The sequence below is a fragment of the Verruconis gallopava genome, assembly GCF_000836295.1.
Source record: "Verruconis gallopava strain CBS 43764 unplaced genomic scaffold supercont1.38, whole genome shotgun sequence".
NCBI classification, from domain to species: Eukaryota; Fungi; Ascomycota; class Dothideomycetes; order Venturiales; family Sympoventuriaceae; genus Verruconis; species Verruconis gallopava.
In genome coordinates this window covers 144,340-163,870 of record NW_015622174.1, presented here as the reverse complement: position 1 = coordinate 163,870, position 19,531 = coordinate 144,340, and the positions used below count along the sequence as shown (strand labels likewise).

Genomic DNA, 19,531 nt, shown 5'->3' with positions numbered 1-19,531 from the left:
AAAGACATTAAGGACGACATCCCAGCTGGTGTAGCCCCAAAACCAAGCAGTCCAGCACAGGCATTTTGTCGACGAAAACGCCAGCCGACGACAACTTTGGGTCGCATCTGCTGACTTTCTAGCACTATCGACGCTTTATTGAATTATTCCAACTACTGTGTTCCTTCTCTGAACTTCCCGATCCGAAGGCTATTCACACTTTTTTAAAGGGATCTCTTAATCATTCAAGTAAAATCGGAATGGAAACTTGGAGCTGTATTAATTTTCAGAGTTATTCTTATTTACAAATGAATATTCTATCTTTGGCAATGACTTCTGTTGACGATGTCATGTGGTTGAGGGAAAGAAAGGTTAAGACAGAGGCTGAGGTTTGGAATGGCGAACGCCCAATGAGAGCAAGTTTGACATATCAAGCCTTCAGTGGACTAATTTCGCTCGTGGAAACGCCAATCTGTTAATGAGATTGTCAATCAAGGTGTAGGCGTAGCGTCTTTGTCCACCTTGTTATGCAAGAACTTGGGGATTGGGATGCGACTTCTGTGGCGAGATCTACTCAATTTCAGTTTCCAAAGCGCAGAACACGGTATTGTGTTCGGTAACTCACCCATCATCATCCAATTCCCCACCGCTGTTATCCCTCAGTCTATTTGCCATGACCGAGAGTTTCCGTCCGACGCCCATTACAGAGCTCTTCCTACTCTTCTCTGATTCCGCTATGCTGGCTGCTCTCGATCTACGCCTGTTGACCGGATTTGTGTGCGGACTGCCAGTACCATTTCCACTCGGAATGGACCCAGCTGTTCTAGGCCGTCGATCTGAAGGTGGTGTATACGCTTGCTGTCCGTTGAGACTACTACTTTGACTTCCATTGCCTTGCTGGCTGCTCACGATGGAATCGGTGTAGCGATTGCTGCTAGCAAAGCTTGTTCGTGGCTGCCCTTCATTCTCGTCCTCATTTTCCTCCCACTCCATCAAACTCAGATTCCGGCTGCTTGTGGCATCACTACTTGTTGTAGTGTCCAAGGCACTTTTGCCCTTGCCTAATAAGACGCTACTGCTTGCCAAATCTCGCAAACGGGTTTGCTGTAGCTTGCTCACTTTATGACTGTGAAACATATTACCTACGATGGCACCTGCATGGGAGACTAAACCACGAGTCACTTCCTTGCGTAGTTGCATCACAAGGTCCATGGTGCTCCACGTTTTATTCCTATATTCCAACGTCGGCAGACGGAAGACAAGATCGTGAACATCTGGGACAATTGTGCGCTGTCCTTTACCACTTCTGTAGCTGAGGCAAAGAACCATGGAAGGAATTCGGACGTAGCCGAGTGCCATGTAGTCATTAGCACGTTTCAGCATAGTGTTGAGATCATCTGAAGTGGCCTTCTCCTTCTTGTCCTTCGTAAATCCTCCTGATGATTTGCCTTTGCCGAACCGCTTGCCCTTCTCGGCGGTGATTGAAAGTTGTGACATGCTCGTGTCTGCGCGTTGAATGCTCGGAGGTTTTAATGAGCTCGTCTCTGAAGCCTCCTTGGTTCTAGATTTCATAGCCAACTTTCGCAAATCAGTTCCACTATTGTCCTTTTTGAAATGACTCCGCCAATAGTCCCGGTGGCTTTGATCTGATCTGCTCTTGTCTTTCTCCTTGTCCTTCCTGATCTCCGGCAAGTTCATGGTTGGCATCAAGCGCAGTGACAAGTCTCCCGCCCCAACGAGATTGTCATTGGAGCTGTGCATCAGCTGATTGCTGTCCGAGGGCGAGACGTTTGAATCATCTTCTTGATCCTCTTCATCGTCATCATCGCCCTGTGGCAGCATGTGTCTTACGTTGAACGGACTAATGCCGTTCTCTCCTGCTTTGGCATTCGAACCAGGAAAGATGTACTCGAAGACTTTGAGACCAACTTCCCGCTCAAGTTGAATCTTCAGCGGATGGACGTCAGCTTCAAAGCGTTCCACAACCTTGATGCCAGCGATGGCTTCAAGCTGAAGCCAGTGCACAGTGAGTATGCTCTTCCTCTTGTGGTGATGGGCTAATTCATGCGCATTTGACATGGCCTTCTCTGTGTTGCTGGTAGCCTCTGTGAAGGGTTCCACAATTGTTGGGTAGATAGCATCAGGAAGCAGATTGAAGCCCTGAATTGAGCCGATCTCCATTGTATTTTCGTTTGAGCCATCATTGTTGTCGATGCGATTGAAAACAGCATTCGAAATTTGCATTTCCACGAGATGCTCGTGCTGCTCTCTCAACAGATGCCAAACGAGTTCCTTCGCGAAAATCTCCCATCGCAAGAGTGCAGTCTGCACTGAAGATGAAGCGCGCTCGTCAATCCTTCGTTGGCTGGTAGTGATAGCTTTCATAATGAAGAATAGTTCATCTTCACAATTTGCTAGATCATGTTCGAGCAGAATTCGCTCCTTCCATTGCTGTCGGTTTAACGTCTGTTCGTTTATTTGGAACATTAATTTGATCTCCTGCATAGTTCTGATCTTCTCTTGAAGCTTCATCACCATACCGGGAGCGTCGCTTAAGTCGCTGAAGTCGGAAGCGAGCATAATCTTTTCGAGTCTTTCGCGTCGAGTTTTCTCCAGGGGTTCGCTATATAGCAGAAGATCAAGCACAATGATGTACATTGCGTAGTATTGTGCCGAGTCGCAAATAGCGTGAAACTGAGGGAAGTTGACCCAAACGTGATCAATGCGGTTCTCGTCCTGGTCATTGCCTTGTTCGTTGCCCTGCCCACTTGTGACGTCGTCATTGTATTTGAGACGAAGAGTATTGAACTTGTCATATCGCATGCTCACACTCGTTCTTTCTACCACGCGCTGGAATCCAAAAGGATCAATGTTAAAGTCGAACATGGCCTCCAGCGGCACCCACGGTGGCCAACTGCTACCAGCGCGGGTTCCATACCGGTTGCCTGCGTACATTCGAAGAAATTCTGGAGAGAAATTTTTCGAGCTCGTCACAAAGATTTGTACGCTGTCCATGCCTGCCGTGAATCTGCGCTGCACGAGACCGCTGACCTCGTCTGTGAGACGGTCCTTATCCATAATCTGCACCACCTTGAGTTGCATGCCTTTGGATGTGACTAGTACAGCAGCCTTCATATTCTTCTCAGATTGAAGCTGGATCTGCGGGGCGATGAGGCGAAGATGATACCCATTTTGCGCTATGAAATTATGTGAGATTTCATCGTCGGGACCACCTGCGGCAGGGGACTTTTTGAGCTTCTCGTCGTGATCCGGGTCATCTGCCGTCACGACGCGATTGGCAGCTTTGAGCAGCTCTTCAATACGATCTTGGACTTCAAGCTCAGCATCTTTGCTAACCTGAGGTGTAAGGGGACTGGTCGTGTCGCTTTGATATCTCATCATGTCTGGTCTCTGATTTGCCTGGTTTCTCTTCTGCTCTTCCACAATGTCGAGAATGAATTTGACTGCCCGGTGCGACATGTAGTAGACAAATCCTCTTCGCTGACTGACTTGATGGATATATCGTAGGATTATATCCCTGAGTGAATTGTTCCACTTGACCTGCGCGTTGTGGATGATGAATCTGTTATTAAAATCGCTGATATCATCCGAAAGCGGAGCGGAGTCCATTCCCAATACTTCGGGGTCCGTCGGATCATACTCCTCGTGAGTGTCGTAATATGCGTCCTCTGCGTCGAGCTCAGGATCTGGAATTGCTCTTCGATCTCCATCGTCAAGGCGGCTAAGCAAGGTCTTGTGCATGCTTTGTAGGAATCGCAATTTCTTCTGCAGCGTCTCATGATGTTCCCTCCAAGCCCGTAGTCTCGCTTCATACAACTCCTTCTCGGCCTCTGTCGTTGACCGAACAAGCTTGAGTTCTTGGTCTCCAATGGTTCTCGAATTCTGCGAGATTTGCTCCTCTAGTTTATCAAGTCGCTCTTGAATGAGGTCGCATTGGACGCGTCTCGGATCGTTACGACGTGACATGACGCAGTAATGCGTTGGCTCATGTCCAAATGCGCTTGACCTGTTTGGATCCCCATTGATGACGTTGTGATGGTCTGTATTCCTAAAGTATGTAAATCGCGGTGCAAAGGCTAGCGGAAGGATCTTAGTCTCTGGGTTAGGCTCTGCTGGCAACGTCCAATCCATCTCAACGAAATCATCCATGTCAACCCACCCGGTATCATTGTCTGGGATAGTGAAGCATGAAAGGTCAGCCTTTGGCACGGACTGCTCGTAACTTGCTAATGTCTCGTCGCTAGCATGTTCGATGTTTGAAAGATCTGTTCCTGTGATCTTCGCTGACACAGCTCGGATGTCTGTAGATATGAGATCCAATTGCGCCTGGTTGATACGCATCGCACTTGTGGTGCTCTCGCCTTTGCCAGAATTTCCTTGTGCATTCTGATGCATCGTTCTGAACGTCTCTCTTCGCTGATGCAAATCTAGCATGAAGCTGTCAAGCTTCATCTTGAGGCCAGTTGCGTAAAAGAAATTCTGGCCATATTCTTCGCTGTCCTTGTGTTTGTAAATATGACTGAGATACAAAGGACTTAAAAGCAAGTTGTACTTGATGGTTGCCAGATGCCGGGCGAACTTTTTGCTGCTCTTTTCAACGCCCGGGAACAGCTTGCCTTGTCGAATAGGAAGTGACATTACCCCGGAGAACATGCTCCACCAGTCGAAGAAATGACTAAAGAAGCGGGGAGTTAGATGTACGCTGTTGTAATTTGAGCTGGGCTTTAAATTCGTCACCGTCCAGTCTCGGTTGTGGGGAGCAGATATAGCCACTGAGAGATGAATGTGATGACTTCTGAAGCCGTGATATGCATCCCACGGTCGTCCGTTGACCGGCTTTGCAAATTCTGAATTTTTGAGAACAACCTCGTAATGCGGTTTGAATTGAAAGCTTCTTCCACCATCGCGTGTATTGCGCTCGAAGACGAGGCCAGCAAGCCACTGCACATTGCCTGAAAGCTTCATTATTGTCTTCTTAAACCTGCCACTATCATGGGCGCTCGATCCACTGGAAACACTCATGTGTTCTTCATTAGTGACGCGTTCGTAATGACGTCTAGCATCTTTGCTGAAGTCCGGAACTGCAAGAACGTATTCACCGGAATCAACAGTCATGAACTTCCTGGGATCATCATCCTGTGCAATACGCCAGACGACATCATTTCGCCAGCACATCACGAAGCCGGCACCACTTCCTGTTACCTGGTATGGATCGCGTGAGCCTTTGAGCACGAGATTCACGTCTCCGTCGCCTTTCCATGCAACCTTGATGCTAGAGTGGAAGGTGAGCCTAATCTTGTCCCAGAATCCCACACGCTCTGATGGGTCAACTGGTGGCTTTGTGAAATTCTCGATGACCTGCATCATATCTTGAATAGCTGGTTGGTACGAGCTGCCCCACGTAATGCGCGTAGGCAAACTCGTGTTGATATCCACGCTAATATTCGAATATGTTTTCACCGCAGACACCGTTCTGCGCACGTCAATCTTAAGCCCACCTTTTTCTTTGCCGTCGCTATCGCGCTCCGCAGGCACAACTACAATTTGTGCATGTCGAATGGACTCGTCGTCTCTAAACTCTTCCGCAATTACAAAATCTGTCGTTAAGGAAAGCGAAGGCAGTCTTGGCGACTGCCCAGCACGAATCGCAGGTACATGAAGCACAGGTAGGGGATAATCCCGTAATGTGACTCTTGCCTCGCCCATGGCTATATTGACATGCATTGGTATTAGAAGCCCGTACTGCATATCCAGCGGCATGCCTTTGCCCACCGTGTGAAGGTAGTTTGGGTAATCATGCAGAGGGAATGAAGGCTTGTCAAGCGCGATGTTGAGATCAGATATCAGCACAGCCATGAGCGCAGGCCTCTCGTTAATACTCATGATGTTCTCCTTCTGTTCGGCGTCCTCAGGATCATCGTCCAAACCCCAAACCAGATTGCGCAAGTCGCGTATACCCTCATGTTGGAAATTGTATGCATTATCGATGCGTCTTTTCCAGCTCTGGGAGTTGTACAAGTCTAGAGCGGCTCGAGCCTCCTCAATGGAGCGTTTGGCTGTTTCGCTCATGCCACAAGTGCCTTGGGCGTCGTACCGTGGGATTCTATCGGCGTGGTCGGAGCTCTCGCGTTTGGGCCTGACTTCTGCACTGTGACTTCTTTCGGCAGACCCCTTATCTTGGCTTGTACGCCGGCCATGACGTCCTCGAACTTGGTGCGCTGACTTGGCCCGGAAGCGTGAGGCGCCATGTTTGGAATCTGCCTCACTGATGCGTTTGCACTTGAGCCTGAATGCCTCTTCCCTTGCAAGCCTTTGCTTCTGCTCTTGAAGACCTTGCAAATAAATAACCCCCAACTTCCAGTCAAAGGCCCCGTCCTCGATTTCAAATAGAAAGGCTTGTGTACGGAGCGAGACTTTCGGTACCTTCTTGGGCCCTTCCGGCGTCTTGGCTAGAATATATTCATCCGTACCTGTTTTGAACCGATAGTGCAACTGCTCCGACACTTTTACTACGTTGACAATATTGTCAAATATGCGATGCACGACGAGCTGATGCGGAACCGCAACGCGAATGGCCTCACTGACTATATCGATGGATTTTTCGTCTACATAGCCCGTACCAAATTTGCGTCTCGATTGTCTGTAGTCGACACGTGCACCACGGATGCTAATCACTCTGCTCCAGTAACCCTTTAAATTAGGAGTATCCGCGTATAGTCGCATGAGCCTCGCCTTGGCAAATGGCATTGACCATCTGTGCCTGCCGGCCTCAAAGCCAAATATCTGAATCATAAGAGCCGGATCAGATGGCATCGTGGCCTTGAGCTGAATAATGCCCGTTTTAAAGTCTAGCATAACGGCTTCTTTTCGTGCAGGTGACGTGAACGGAGACGTTGAGGCTGAAGCTGAGTCTGGCGACCAAGGGGTGGGACTTAGCTGCACCGTCGGAGAAAGAGGCACGACATCGGGAGTTGCAAATGTTTTCCGGATGACTGTGACGACCATTCCCCAAGCAAAGTGGCGGTACAAAGAGTACTGTACATACAACGCTTTCGCAACCGAATTAATATGTAACAGTGGGCCCTGGTGATCTGTGGAGGTGCTGAGGGCGACTTCGAAGCGTGGCAATGACATGAAGGATTCCGGTTCCCATGATTCGACCGATTCGATTACGAAGGCTTCCATACCGTACAGATGCACAGCCAATCTGCGGTTGTCTGTTTCGGTGCCATATGTCCGACGCGGAGACGCTGGAGTGAGCGGCCGAAGGAATACGTCATCTCCTGCGATGGAACGACTTGTCGCGCGCCTCCTTGTTGGCCGCGTTACAGCTTCCTCATGGCGATTTGCCTTGTATTCTGCTGTCCAACTCTCCAAGTGAACGGCCACACCCCTCGCTTGCTCTGAAATGGAAGGATCGACGCCAGCGACCTCAACATTGAAATCGGAGCCCGAGATTTGCAGGTGAAGAAGCCAGGGAGGAAGTCTTCGCAGGAAACTTGGAGGATCAGGAGCAGATTCTGGGCGACCTTTGAGAACATCAGCCCGTAGCTGGGCCACAATCAGTCGGACGCCCTCGCTGATTTCCGGGCGCACCATGTAAACGGAGAAGGTCTGCGCATTACCAGACACAACGACGGCAACTTGAGGGGAGGCGCTCATCTGTGCTTTAAGTTCCAGACTTTCTGTGACAAGAAGGTTGTGTCTTTCTCCAGAGGCTGTTTGGTAGTACAGCTGGTGGGAGGCCACACGAAACGTACTTGTCAGGCTGTAGTGGAACTCGGCGCCTGCTGAATGAGAGGACTCCAAATCGACAGACATGGAGCTCATTGCACTAATAAGCAAATCGAACTCTCCAGTGCCGCGACGAGTGATGTCCATGCAGGGCAGAGAGACACGCACTACAGGTTCGTGGATGGAGATCTTAACGCTTGCTTTGGGTAGGAGGCGCGAGATTAGTCTGTGACGTTCCGGGTGCTTGCTCGGCGGGGAGCGAGCACGGGGACGGTCACGCTGGTTGCGCAAGATGGTACGCACGAGAGGCAAGTGCTTCGGATCGAGATCGATGGACGGAGAGGTGACGACGAGATTGGCGAAGAGGATGTTCGTATTCCTGTCTGCCACGTTTTTCTGCTTGGACATTTGAATGGTTTTGGATGGCAGCGTCGATTTGAGAGTTGCGGTAGCCATAGGCACATAAAACAGGCGTTCGGGATGGTCGTGGCCGTCGTCAATACCAACAGATATCGATATAGCAGTTAGCAGAGCCTGGTGCGCAACATCATCCCGTGAGAAATACGTGAGATGTGCGGGACTTCCACCCTCTAGACGTAAAACATCCAATCCGACTTCTTTCATAGACATGTTCAGGTAGATTGGAGCATGTCCCTTTTTGACGGAGCGTGCCCGCACCTGCTTGGAGAGACCCATGAAGCCAACGGCAAACTGAATCTCTTGAATCCCACGCAAGATGGAAGCAACGAATTCTTTTGAGTCCGACACTGTCTGAACAATGGCCTCTTCCTGACTTCCGGGCCGCTCCAGCTCATCCATGATTTCCCGGAACGAGGTTTCACTGTTTCGAGATCCCGTCTGACGCCTGCTGTGATTCTTTCTCTGATTTTCAGACCGTTCCTTGAAGAGCAGCAGATCATCGTACGGTAGACTGACTCTCCCCAGTTTCAGGGCAATGGATGCATCTCTGAGCCCCTCCAGCTTCTGCGATAAGAGCCCATGCACGTTCAGCGTGGCATAATCCAACATTTCGTTCGCCTCGTCTCCTTCCAGCGCGAAAAGAAGATTGCGTGCCGTGAGTATCCATTCGGCAGGCTGCTGCAAATCGGACTCGACTTTGCGGTGCTGGAATAGCCTGCTCCGATCAACCGTCTTGCGTCGCGTGTCTACAGCCATGGTGAAACTGGACAGCTGGAACGAGCCCGCACCCAGGACGATGAGAGACGAATTTTCGGCGACCAAGTCAACAAGCCGGATCCATTGGATCTGCCGATGCAGACGCTTAATGCGTTCTTTGTATTGCGTCAAGCGCTGCCATGTCCTGCTGCGCTGTTCCTCCTCTTCTTCTTCTACTTCCGTCTCTTCAACTTCCGTCTCGTCCACTCCCGGCGAATTAACTTTCACTGGTGTCCTAGGTGGCGTGTGCGATCGGCTTGCCGGCATACTACCGCCTCCAACCCAACGCGATCCCCATCTCTTGCGTGCGGTCTTGTTGCCCAGCGCCTTGAGATCAAGCGTCACCTTCAGTTCGGTGATCACGACGCTTAGCCAGGTCGGCTGCGCGAACGTAGGTCTGTGTAGGCTAAGTCGGAGACCCCGAATATCGATACGGACGCCTTCCTTGGGGGTGAAGGCTATGCGACGCAAACCGCTCCACCATAGTCGCTGAATGGAAACGCCGAAAAGGACGCGGATAATAGCGAAGAGGATGAACGTCGATAGGTAGGCAAGGACGAGGAGTCCAGCAACGAAGGAGAGATGCGTCGCCATGGGTGATAAGTTGCACCCGCCTCCCGTTGTCCAACGCTCCTTGTTCCCAATGGTATCGTTTGAAGTAACTTGCGGTTCTGTAGGTCGCCAAGGTCTGCTGTTACCGCAGCAGCGGCGTAGTGCAGACTTCTTGTCTCCGCTCGTGAGCAAGCAGATGTGATAGGCGCACCATATTCATGCAGGACCAAGACAAGACATGAGAGCGAGAAGGAACGACTTTGGTCGAGTAGCACGCGAGCCAAAGACCGGGAGAGGCGTCGATACGTCTGTGAGGGAACCAAAGTGGGTCTCGATATGCCGTTTCGCGAAGGGGGATAGCAGGGAGATAGCGAAGGAGAACAGTCAATGCTGACGTGGAAAAAAAGGAGCTTCTGAATAACAGCGGAAGGGAGAAGACAAGATCAGTGAGAATGAGGACGATTGTGCTGGTTTGAAAGATGCATTCCGCGACGCGCGGATGTGGATGGTGAATTCCGCCGAGCTGGCTTCATCTGTAACTTGCGTGATGACATTGGCGGCACTTCCTTGGCGGCCTGTTAAGCTCCGCAGCACAACAACGCCCTCGTTCTTCAATGTTGCTTCCCATTCGTTTCGTTCATGTGCTCGGTAATCTTTCTTTTTTCCAATCGCTGTACTTGCAATATCTTAATCCGCCATGGCGCGCCGTTTCTACGCAACAGTGGGCTCTACAACCATGCCGTAAGCTTCCACATGCTCGATGCCACACGGTCCGCACATCCATGGTGTGCATCCTCCGCACTACAAAGAGCCATCGGCCAGAACGATGCTCTCCCCGATTGGCAGAGTATAGATGCCTACAGCCACGTCCAGCTATCTTCCTGTCGCTACTTGGCGAGAACTTACTTGATGTTCGCTCCCGTCCTATCTCCCCGTGGAAGCGAGTCGCAAGTCATTCTCCAATTTACAGTACTCGAGAACTCAAGCATGCCGCCCTCTTGATGATTCTTCTGCAGCCCAGAAGGACAGCCGAGGCCGAAGACATGCAATGGAACCTCTTTTGATCAGTGGATTGAGACAAAGACGAAGCCAAGCCTGGCTGACTGTCGGTTCGCAGCTTGCCCTCTGATGTTGCAATGCCCTTTTCTTGATGCCATAACGAAGGTCGACTTCGGCTGACCTTTACACATCACTCTTCGTCACCTTGTTCTGCCTCGCGCCTAAACAAATTTGAAATTTGGTACAAGCATAGCGCATCTTGTTTGTGTAAAGCCGGCCTCATGATAACCTTGGAGCTTCATAGCATGCATCCCTGATTCACGTCACGAGCCGCCTCGTTCGTTCAGATAAATACATGATCGCCCATGTCTCTTCGCTCTTGTTTTCACTTTTTTAAACTTTTCTTTCCTTCTTCCCCTAAAAGAAACGGAAGCTGCTAATTGTAAGGGCAGCCAGGAAGAATTGTAGAGCCGTATCAAAAAATAAGCAAGAAAGATGTTGTAACCATCCATACAAACAAGGACTATGCCCTGCAAAGATCCAAAAATTTCTCCAAGTGGACAATTTCAGGGCTTTGCATCATCACATCACACGCAGGAATCGAGGTTCAGGGCCTGTAGATCCAATTTGGATACAGAACACCCATATCAGAACCCTGCAACAGGGCCATTCTAATCAGCAATCTAGGCGGCCTTGCCGAGAACCGGAGGGGATCGCAACAGGGGCAATACTTCGACCTAGCTATACAAAGCCCACGCCCGAGGCAAGCACGTAAGGACATATAGATCGCATTCTTCCTCGACGTGGGAACCCCCAATATTTCCATTCAAGGCTTTCCGCTCAAACCAGATTCCTCGCATGTAGGATTTGATACATAGTCGTAACGTAAAGATACTCGCATATTAATCACATCATCCAATTCTTACAAGCGTTCGCCCCATATCAAACATATCAGCGCCTATGATCGTTTCGGGTAATGCTTCTACCGGAAATGCAGAAGATTTTATAAGGCCCGCAATGCATAATGTTCACGGTCCATAAAGACCCAAATCTTCTGTCAAAGGCCACGGTGTGCTGATGTGCTCTGACGTTAAAAAACTGTACACGTCTCGGTTCTAGTTGCATTTAAGCTATTAGAAACTGGTTGAGGCCTGTACGCAGCACATGAAGAAGTCGGGGCAAATGAAAGGTGAGTTGCTTCATCCGGTGCGTGGGAAGAGTTTTGGCAAAATTTCTGGACGTACAAGCAAGCCCGCATTATCACTTACCACAATGGTTTTGCGACTATTTCTTTAACAATGATGCGGAGAGCCTTACGTGTCAGGAGTTGCCTGACCAGCTTCAAGTAAGTTTCCTTGACTAGGCTACATTGGTTAGACAGAAAAAACATCCTCTTCTCGGGAAGGTAGATAGACAACCTTCACATGGTTGATAATATCGCGCTGCATTTGCTCTTAAGCATCTGCTTTCTCGAGAACTTTCGATTTTGCATAGCTGATTCGAACATAGTAGTGTGAAAGGCTCGAAAGGCTATGGGTTTACAGCAAGCACTAGCCCGGCATTTTTTCCCGTGGTGCAAAGAGAAGATGCGAAGAAAGGAAAATAAATGCCAGCTATGAAGCCGGGACGTGCCATGTGAGTGACCAAGTTACGGGTAAATGCTGAATCGGGAAAGCGAGGCGGATTTGTGGCATGGGCTGGCGTAGAAAGGGACAGACGAAGCGCGGATAGCGGAGAGCTTAAGCGAGCAGTAATAGGAGAGGGACTTTGCGAAATAGACTTTTATGTTGTGAAGCTTAAATGAACGTCTTGGGAGATATGAACTTTCTATTCGACTCTGCCACTGATATAAGCTGAAGCGTCTTTCAAACATTAGCACGTCCAGATTTATGAACGAGGAGAACGGTGCCCAGGGCGGAGAACTCACTCCATAATCACACATCTATCATTACAGTCTCGCCTCGGTTTTCTGCACAACGGTCGGCATGCACCGGTCATAGCCGTGTTTGCTCATTTGCCGTCGGAAGACGAGGTTGGGTAGTAGCTCGGATTCGAGCCGCTCTCGTCAGCCTTGGAATTTTGCTCATCCTCATGCTTCACGTCCTGGCTGCTTGTCTGTACCATCGAGCTGATTATGTGGATCGCTAACCCAACTGCTGCCCGTTCCGATTGAGCTGAACCACGGAGTCTGGCCGTCATGGTCCGATTCGCAGTGAGTCTGGCAAGCTCTCCGTGGTTGAAGTTGTAGACTAAGTGTCAGAAGATATGGGAGACTGTGGAAGAATGGTCGATTTGAAGCAGGAACTCGTGCGAGGGCTGTGGTATTGTTATAGTCTCGGAAGAGGCTTCAGATGGTTGTACGTAGTCCCCGCGGTTAACGACACCTCTTCCCTGAACCGAAAAGCGAAGTTGTGGTGCGTCCGCAATTCTCCATCGCGATAAATGGCAAGCATGTTGTTCCCATTCCCGCTCAGTTCCACGGTTGTCTATTATCTGTTGAGTTCACGAAGAGGCGCACATCCTGATCTTATCGCCATCCACGTTGCGAAGCGACAAGTCACAATTTGTAGCCAAGCTCATTTGCGTGCATATATGCTTTTTATGCTGCTGCTTGGATCAAATGCTTTCAACCTCCGACTGTCTATTATTATTCTCACAACACAGTGGCCGCCAGTGGAAGATGATTTGGTTTCCATGTTCAGGGGTCCTTGCGTAGGAGGACAAAACCCCATGTTCCGGACCAGTAACTGCTCCCCACGACAGCGAACGTTTTATCGCGCACAGTTAGGACCTCTTGTTCCGCAAGTTTAACCGGCTTTGAACATAATGTCTAACGCCAAACACCGAGACTCTCGGAAGTCGAGAGTCATCAAATCCCGCGGCTTCAGCAACATTGTCTCTACTCGTAGCGTGAAGGGGTGACGGCTCCTATGGTTGTTCAAAACGCATATGTTGTCAATAAATGGGTTCAGCTTTGGAAAGCCCCTTGCTCCTTGCAACTCAAATGCCGTGGATATGCGGGTCGCCAAAAAGCGTGCTATTAAATCATTGGCTGGATGTGAAGTGTGCTAGGCTCGCAGAGTTTTAGTTCTTGTGATGTATCTATCCTTCATCTCCGTCGGGTTGAGATCCCGGATCTCGCTAGTGTTGTTGGGACGCATTCTCGAAGGGCATCGTTCTCGCCTTCGGAACTCTAGGGCTGTAGTAGCAAACAATTACCTGTATGAGTACTTCTCCGAGGTCCTTGGATTTGGAGCATCCATGTTTGGGTTCAGGGGATTATGTTTGTCAATCTGTTCTTGATAGTTGGCGGTTAGGAGGAGACCCAGTCCGATCGACGTCTGTGGCTTACACGTGACACAGATCGGACCGTGTTGGAGCGTTGATATAACATGATTAAGGACCTCGTTCAACCTGAATTGCAAGTATATATTGCTTCCTGTTGACGTCGAATACCTTTTTAGAGCATAATTTTCTACTTTTGAAAACGTATCATTGTCCGTGAGAATGCATGATAGTTCTTACTCGAAGGTGCATTGCATGACAGGAAATACTCATTCAGATTCACCACTATCGACTTTGTCACTCCTTGTGCTGGACGGCAACAACAACAACAGTAGCTATCACCCGAAAACATTCCTGTCATTCCATCACCAGCTCCGTCGTAGTTGAATCTTTTGGTTGGTTATTTGAATCGCCATCGTCAAAGTGAAATCAAAAACTGCTTGTTCGAGACTAATGCTATTCACCCAGCCTAGCACTCCCTACCAGATCACCATATCTCAGTGTATTCATAGTTGCTGCAAATTGAGAGTCTGAAGGCGACACGGTCAAAATCATGGCTGAATTCCCAACACGTGCACCTACGAAATGGCTGCGTAGTATCATCGTCAACGGAGAAGAACGGTATGGCACGCGTGCCTGGTTGGAAGCTCTGGCGCGAATCACTTCCTTCAACGCGAAGAGGTCTGCATTGATTTGGCGGACCTGCTGCCGCTCCTGTGGGCTCTGTTTGGCGACCCTCTCTGACGACGCAAGGACTTGGTGAAAATACTCTGAACCAGCCAGATCAACGAAAACAAATTTTCCTCCCAGGCCTGGGTGCCGGCTAGATTTGAAGCACTCATCCACCTTGGCTTCGGCAGCTTGAACACGGCTTTCGTATTCCCGTTTTTCGGCTTCCGCGGCGTCGATTCGCGCTTGATTGAGTGGTCGGTCGGGCCTCATTACATATGTACCTTCGCAATACATCAATGCCGCCTGATGCTCTTCCACGTACACATCAGTTGCTCGTTTGCCTACAGGCACAAGCTCAGACTCCCGTTCGATGACTGCATCGCGTGCATTCATCAGCGCTCGATTCACAATTTCAAGCTCCATGATTGCGTGCGTGCGAGAACTCTCGTCATGAACGGTAGAAGAACCGACTTGTCGCAGAGAAAGGGCTTCGGAAATTGTTGCTCGAGATTGCTCAAACGACCATGACACTTTGGCGGTGATTGGGCGTACACGTACTCTGCCATCCTCCAGTAACTCGGTGGCGCCGCGAACGTGCACTGTGCCTTCGCTGCCTTCGCGAATATAGCATTCAGTCCGCTCATTGAGGAGATCACATGCACTCTTGCCTCTGACCTCGAACACGCGGATTGCAACACCCAGCTCGTGTTCACGCTTGTCGCTGTCTTCGCTTTTGTCATTTTCTTTGTTCAAGGCATCAAGAGCTTGGAAAAGATCCTTTGCGGCGGCTAAGCATAATCCGAGCTGCTCATCCTTTTCGGAGTCAGGGCCAATTATAGTGTGCGACTTTCCACTACCAGTATGGCCATATGCAAAGAAGGTACAGGTGGCCCCATCTAAAACCTGTGGGATACTCGGTGCGACCACCTTTTGGTAAAGGTCATCGTTCTTGTCGTCCGCCTGGAATACGTGAGAATAAGATGCGCCACTCTTCCATGTCTGATGACGGCCGAACTTAGGAGGCGGTCCAATCCGAAGTTGAGACTTGAGCGACACCGATTGCATTCCTCCTTTTTCAGAAGGTTGCTTTGTTGTCTTGTACTCCAGCTCCGGCCCCGATGACTCATCTGCACTCAGAGGTCTCCATCGAACGAAAACATCACAGTTCGGACGTTCAAGATGCCCAAGAACTGCCATTATGAAGCCGTTTTGATTTGGCGTGGATGGTTGTGGGCTTTGTTTACAAACGAGTAGAGTTTATGTTGCCAAGTCGTTGGCAGGCAACAGGATTTTGGACATCTGAATTAGGTGATTCACCAACAATCAACACAGTCCGGAGGTAGTGCAAAGAATTCTAAAAAGACAGATTAATCTCAATTTGGTAATTTAATGCATTTTGAAGTTTTTTAAGTCAATTTCCGGATAAAAGTTACGTACGTGGCAGAAAACTGCTTTGAAATTGCTGTTTGAGCTGTAAGAGAGTGTTAGCAGAGTAAACAAATTGGAATCATGACCTGAAATACGTGCACTCAAGTAAACACAACTGGAATCATCCGCAACTCAAACATTTGTTGGCCTTTCCAGAAGTTGCATACAGTCTTGCAAATGTGTCGTACGAGAGTTGTGTCGGCAGCCTGTAAAAATTTTGAACGCTTTGAGCTGCAAGCGAATGCTCAGTTTAGCTACCGGCAAGTTCTCGAGAAATGAGGGAAAACATCAAAAAAAAGAAGACTTCGAGTAATGATAAGATCGGAAGACGTATCTTTTGAAGATGTAGAGTAGAAAAATGAATCCGATGATTCCTTTTCCCGATCAATATAGATGCTCTAAAGATCTGTGTACTCCCAAGGCAGAGTTGGGTAACCAAGTAGACTCTGTTTACCATGCACACAAGCCGCCGAGAATTACAGCGACCAGTCGAAAGCGCAGGTACAACACTACGAATCACGCCAGTTCACATTTTTACGTCAAAGTCACGCAAATGACTTTGGATGAAAACGAATTAAGAACTATCACATACAGAAGCATGACGGTGACTAGGAGTAATGCTGTGAGACGTGTTTTTAGGGCATCCTCCTATCAAGCAGTCCTTAGAAAAGTAGTTGCAAGCATCGGTATGTAGTGGATTGCGCTCGACTTTGTGGAGTGGACCCGTGAGGCTTTGGGTGTCTGCAATGGTGAATTGAAGGGCAAGAGACTGGCGAGGCCAGCAAAGAGAAGAGCTTGTCGATTTCATGTCTCGATTCGTTGATATCACGCTGAGTGCTCACAAAAGCGAAGAATGAAATAGACAAAGAGCAATGTCTTGGTGTAAGGGAAATAGCTCATGTGGTTTGTATTGTCACCCGGTCAGTCTTTAACGTTCCTGTGAAGGCGATATCCATTATAGAAATCCTGTCTGATATCTGAATCATATGGGTGAGTTTCCCGCCCCTCTGATTTGTCACCTGCATCTAAAGCTCGGGGAGATAAGTCCGTCCCGATTCATTAGGTTATTCGCATTGTAGAAGCTCAATCCACAGACTCATTAGGTTGGAACTCGTAGACGATCGCTTGCACTCGGTCGGGCACGTATGAGGGTGATAAACATGCACGATCTCGTTCGCGCTGGCAGCCACACATTTTCGATAGTTGGTGCTGGTAGGGAGGCACGCGTTGTTGACAGTTGAATTAAATGGTAAAAGGCGTAAGAGAAAGCAGATGACTTCGACTCTTTCGCACTTTCTCGCCAGTGAGCAGTTTAGCTGATATGTTCTGCAACATTCCTGTGTCTGCATAGAGATGACGGCATGGGTTGCATGTGGATGCAGGCCGATGAGCGTTGGTGATGACCGATGTGCATCATTGAGGGAATGCCATGAAAGAGACGACAAGATCACCTTCTTCGGGCAAGGGTCGCAAGTACGATCGTTTGCTTCTCTTCAGGTCCTCTTCCCGTCCTCATCAAAGCCCATGTCCCGATTCATTTTCTCCGCCCTACCGCCCATCTCCTTCATCCATCGCTCAACCAGCGCCCTATTCTCGCCCTCCAGCTTTTCTGCCTTTTGCTCTGCCACGCTAAGCTGAAGGCCCAGACTGATCATCTCGTCTTGCACATCACTGGCCAGCTTTTGCTTTTCGCGAATCTCGTCTTCGCGGTCGCGAAGCTTGCGGCGCAGGGACGCAATCTCCTTCTCAGCTAACTGTATCTGACGCGTCTGCGCATTTTGGGTAGCGAGCAGGTTCGGGATCTGGGCGTTCGCCTTCTCAAGCGACGTGCGAGCACGCTGAGCATCAGCGAGTTGCTGGCGCAGAGTAAGAGTTGCGGCGGGCTCCGATGCGGGCGGAGATGTAACGGATGGTGATTTCGGCGAGGATGGACTGCGATAGAAAAATGCTCCAACCGGAGTCGCAGTGCGGTCGGGAGGTTTCTCAACGTCTTCTTGCGGGGGCGGCGGCAGCAGCCCCGCAGCAGAGACCTTCTCAGCAGCCCGGGCTCGCGCGTCCGCGGCTGCTTTGGCGTCGGCGAGTTTTTGGTACTTGACGATGAACTCTCTGTCCGCGTGGTCTCTACGCTGAGTGGAGTCAATGTTGGCTAGAAACTGCGAAAGCGCATCCATCTTGGATCGATTGTGCGGCGTGATCTCTTCGCTGACGCCGTCTGCAGCCCTTCTTCGCCTCGATATTAAGAAGCTCGACCATAATACGAGGGAAAGAGTCCAGTGCTACCGTCCTATGCCAGACACGGCGAACGCGGAGATCGTTTGGGAAGGCTGATCTCTAGATTCAAGCCTGGTCGGATGCCGGGCCGATGCTGCTGTCGGTGCGAATCTTAGCCTAAAACGAGTTACCCTTGGCCAGCGTAGATAGTGTGCTGATGGAAGTAGCTACTGTTAATTTGACGAACGAAATCATCGTTTGTTACACGGGGCCAGCGGGCACAAGAAGCGTCGTTGGCAAGTAGCAATAACGGAGTGTTACTTCGCCTACGGGGTCGAGCTTCATGTGCGGAGTCAAAGCGCGGTGGTCTGGAGCCGTCTCCGACTCTGAACAATGCTAAAGTGTGACCAGCCTCCTTCGGCTCAACAAGGTCAAGCATGACTTCTTGTCAAGAAAATCTTCGTTGCACCATCCTGAGCCCCAGAAAACCTGCGCCTCCTCAGCAGATTGCAAGTTCCTCCGTAGCTGTCGTGACAGACCTAGAAAGGTCGATGATTCTCTCCTTGATGGACGCAGGAAACCTCTCGGTTTGCGTCTTGTATTGGTAAACGCCGCCCCTTCGTCATCGTTGTCTTCTCGTTCATCGAAAACAGGTTAGTTCTACGCTTGAAGCGATCCCATCACGGCGAAGGGGAACGAGCACCAAGAGCAAAGCCGTACTGGCCATGTAGCATTTCATGCAAGTCATTGCTCAGCACACCTCGCCCGAGTGATCCAGTGTGTCATGCCTCAGCAATGTGCCATATCACGTGTCGTCTTCATTAGCTCTGTCCCAGGTTGCACAGCGTGTCACTCAGGGGGAGCAGGCTCCATATCGGGCTGATTCTGGACATCAAGCGGGTTCTTACCTGGAGACTGCTCTATCAATTAAGACGTCTGCCGCTCGCCTAGCTGGTAACACTTACCAGATGTCTTCTTGTCCACTCTCTCGCTACGGTCTTGGAAGCTCCACTCGCATCCAGCCGCACCAAGGATATGGACGCCGTGGAAAGAGCGTCTGCGGCCAGCGGACAGCCGGCGGACAGCCAGCGTGACGGCCGTGTATGGAGGCTGAGCAAAGTTCCAAGCAATTGGTCGCGGTATCCGTGTATATTAGAAATCCATAGCCTCGCAGAGACGTTCGCTTTCTACTCAGATCTCCTCGCACTTGTTCTCTTCCCCTACGTGCCTTTTTGTATCTTTTCCGGCCTGTACGTCAGGCCGTTCTCACCTTCTTTGTCAATTTTTGCTTCTGCATCGGACCTCGATTGTCTGCTGACGTTCGTCATATGGCGCGACAATGGGTGAGATGAACTCTCTGGACAATCAAGCATTGGGAGCTGATGTTGGGAAACAGCATATATCTTCTCTCTTGTCGCCATCGAAAAGTCCACGTCGTGGTAGTCTCTGGCTCGGCCTTCTACTTATACTGGTA

General features: G+C 49.8%; 3 protein-coding genes across 3 annotated transcripts; all 3 read right to left on the bottom strand.

Annotated features, from left to right (window-relative positions):
• Positions 1 to 241: 241 nt before the first annotated feature.
• Positions 242 to 9,956, bottom strand: PV09_08255 (uncharacterized protein). The gene is made up of 2 exons (XM_016362119.1): positions 605 to 9,956; positions 242 to 549 (listed from the first exon to the last, which is right to left on the bottom strand). Exons 1-2 carry the CDS (start codon positions 9,502 to 9,504, stop codon positions 471 to 473), a joined length of 8,979 nt encoding a protein of 2,992 aa, XP_016210084.1. The 5' UTR covers positions 9,505 to 9,956; the 3' UTR covers positions 242 to 470.
• A 4,015-nt stretch (positions 9,957 to 13,971) lies between these two features.
• PV09_08254 (uncharacterized protein) lies at positions 13,972 to 16,030 on the bottom strand. The gene is made up of 3 exons (XM_016362118.1): positions 15,946 to 16,030; positions 15,856 to 15,889; positions 13,972 to 15,772 (listed from the first exon to the last, which is right to left on the bottom strand). The coding sequence occupies exon 3, from the start codon at positions 15,613 to 15,615 to the stop codon at positions 14,203 to 14,205; it is 1,413 nt and encodes a 470-aa protein (XP_016210083.1). The 5' UTR covers positions 15,616 to 15,772; positions 15,856 to 15,889; positions 15,946 to 16,030; the 3' UTR covers positions 13,972 to 14,202.
• A 642-nt stretch (positions 16,031 to 16,672) lies between these two features.
• Positions 16,673 to 18,382, bottom strand: PV09_08253 (uncharacterized protein). The gene is made up of 2 exons (XM_016362117.1): positions 18,289 to 18,382; positions 16,673 to 18,234 (listed from the first exon to the last, which is right to left on the bottom strand). Exon 2 carries the CDS (start codon positions 18,015 to 18,017, stop codon positions 17,340 to 17,342), a length of 678 nt encoding a protein of 225 aa, XP_016210082.1. The 5' UTR covers positions 18,018 to 18,234; positions 18,289 to 18,382; the 3' UTR covers positions 16,673 to 17,339.
• Positions 18,383 to 19,531: the final 1,149 nt, after the last annotated feature.

What these genes read in the sequence shown, in the direction of transcription:
- PV09_08253 (XM_016362117.1), bottom strand. Translation starts at nt 18,017, where the DNA reads ATGGATGCGCTTTCGCAGTTTCTAGCCAACATTGACTCCACTCAGCGT.
- PV09_08255 (XM_016362119.1), bottom strand. Translation starts at nt 9,504, where the DNA reads ATGGCGACGCATCTCTCCTTCGTTGCTGGACTCCTCGTCCTTGCCTAC. An exon ending in GGGGAATTGGATGATGATGG is followed by an intron (nt 550 to 604) that starts GTGAGTTACCGA and finishes GAAATTGAGTAG; the next exon opens with ATCTCGCCACAGAAGTCGCA.
- PV09_08254 (XM_016362118.1), bottom strand. Translation starts at nt 15,615, where the DNA reads ATGGCAGTTCTTGGGCATCTTGAACGTCCGAACTGTGATGTTTTCGTT.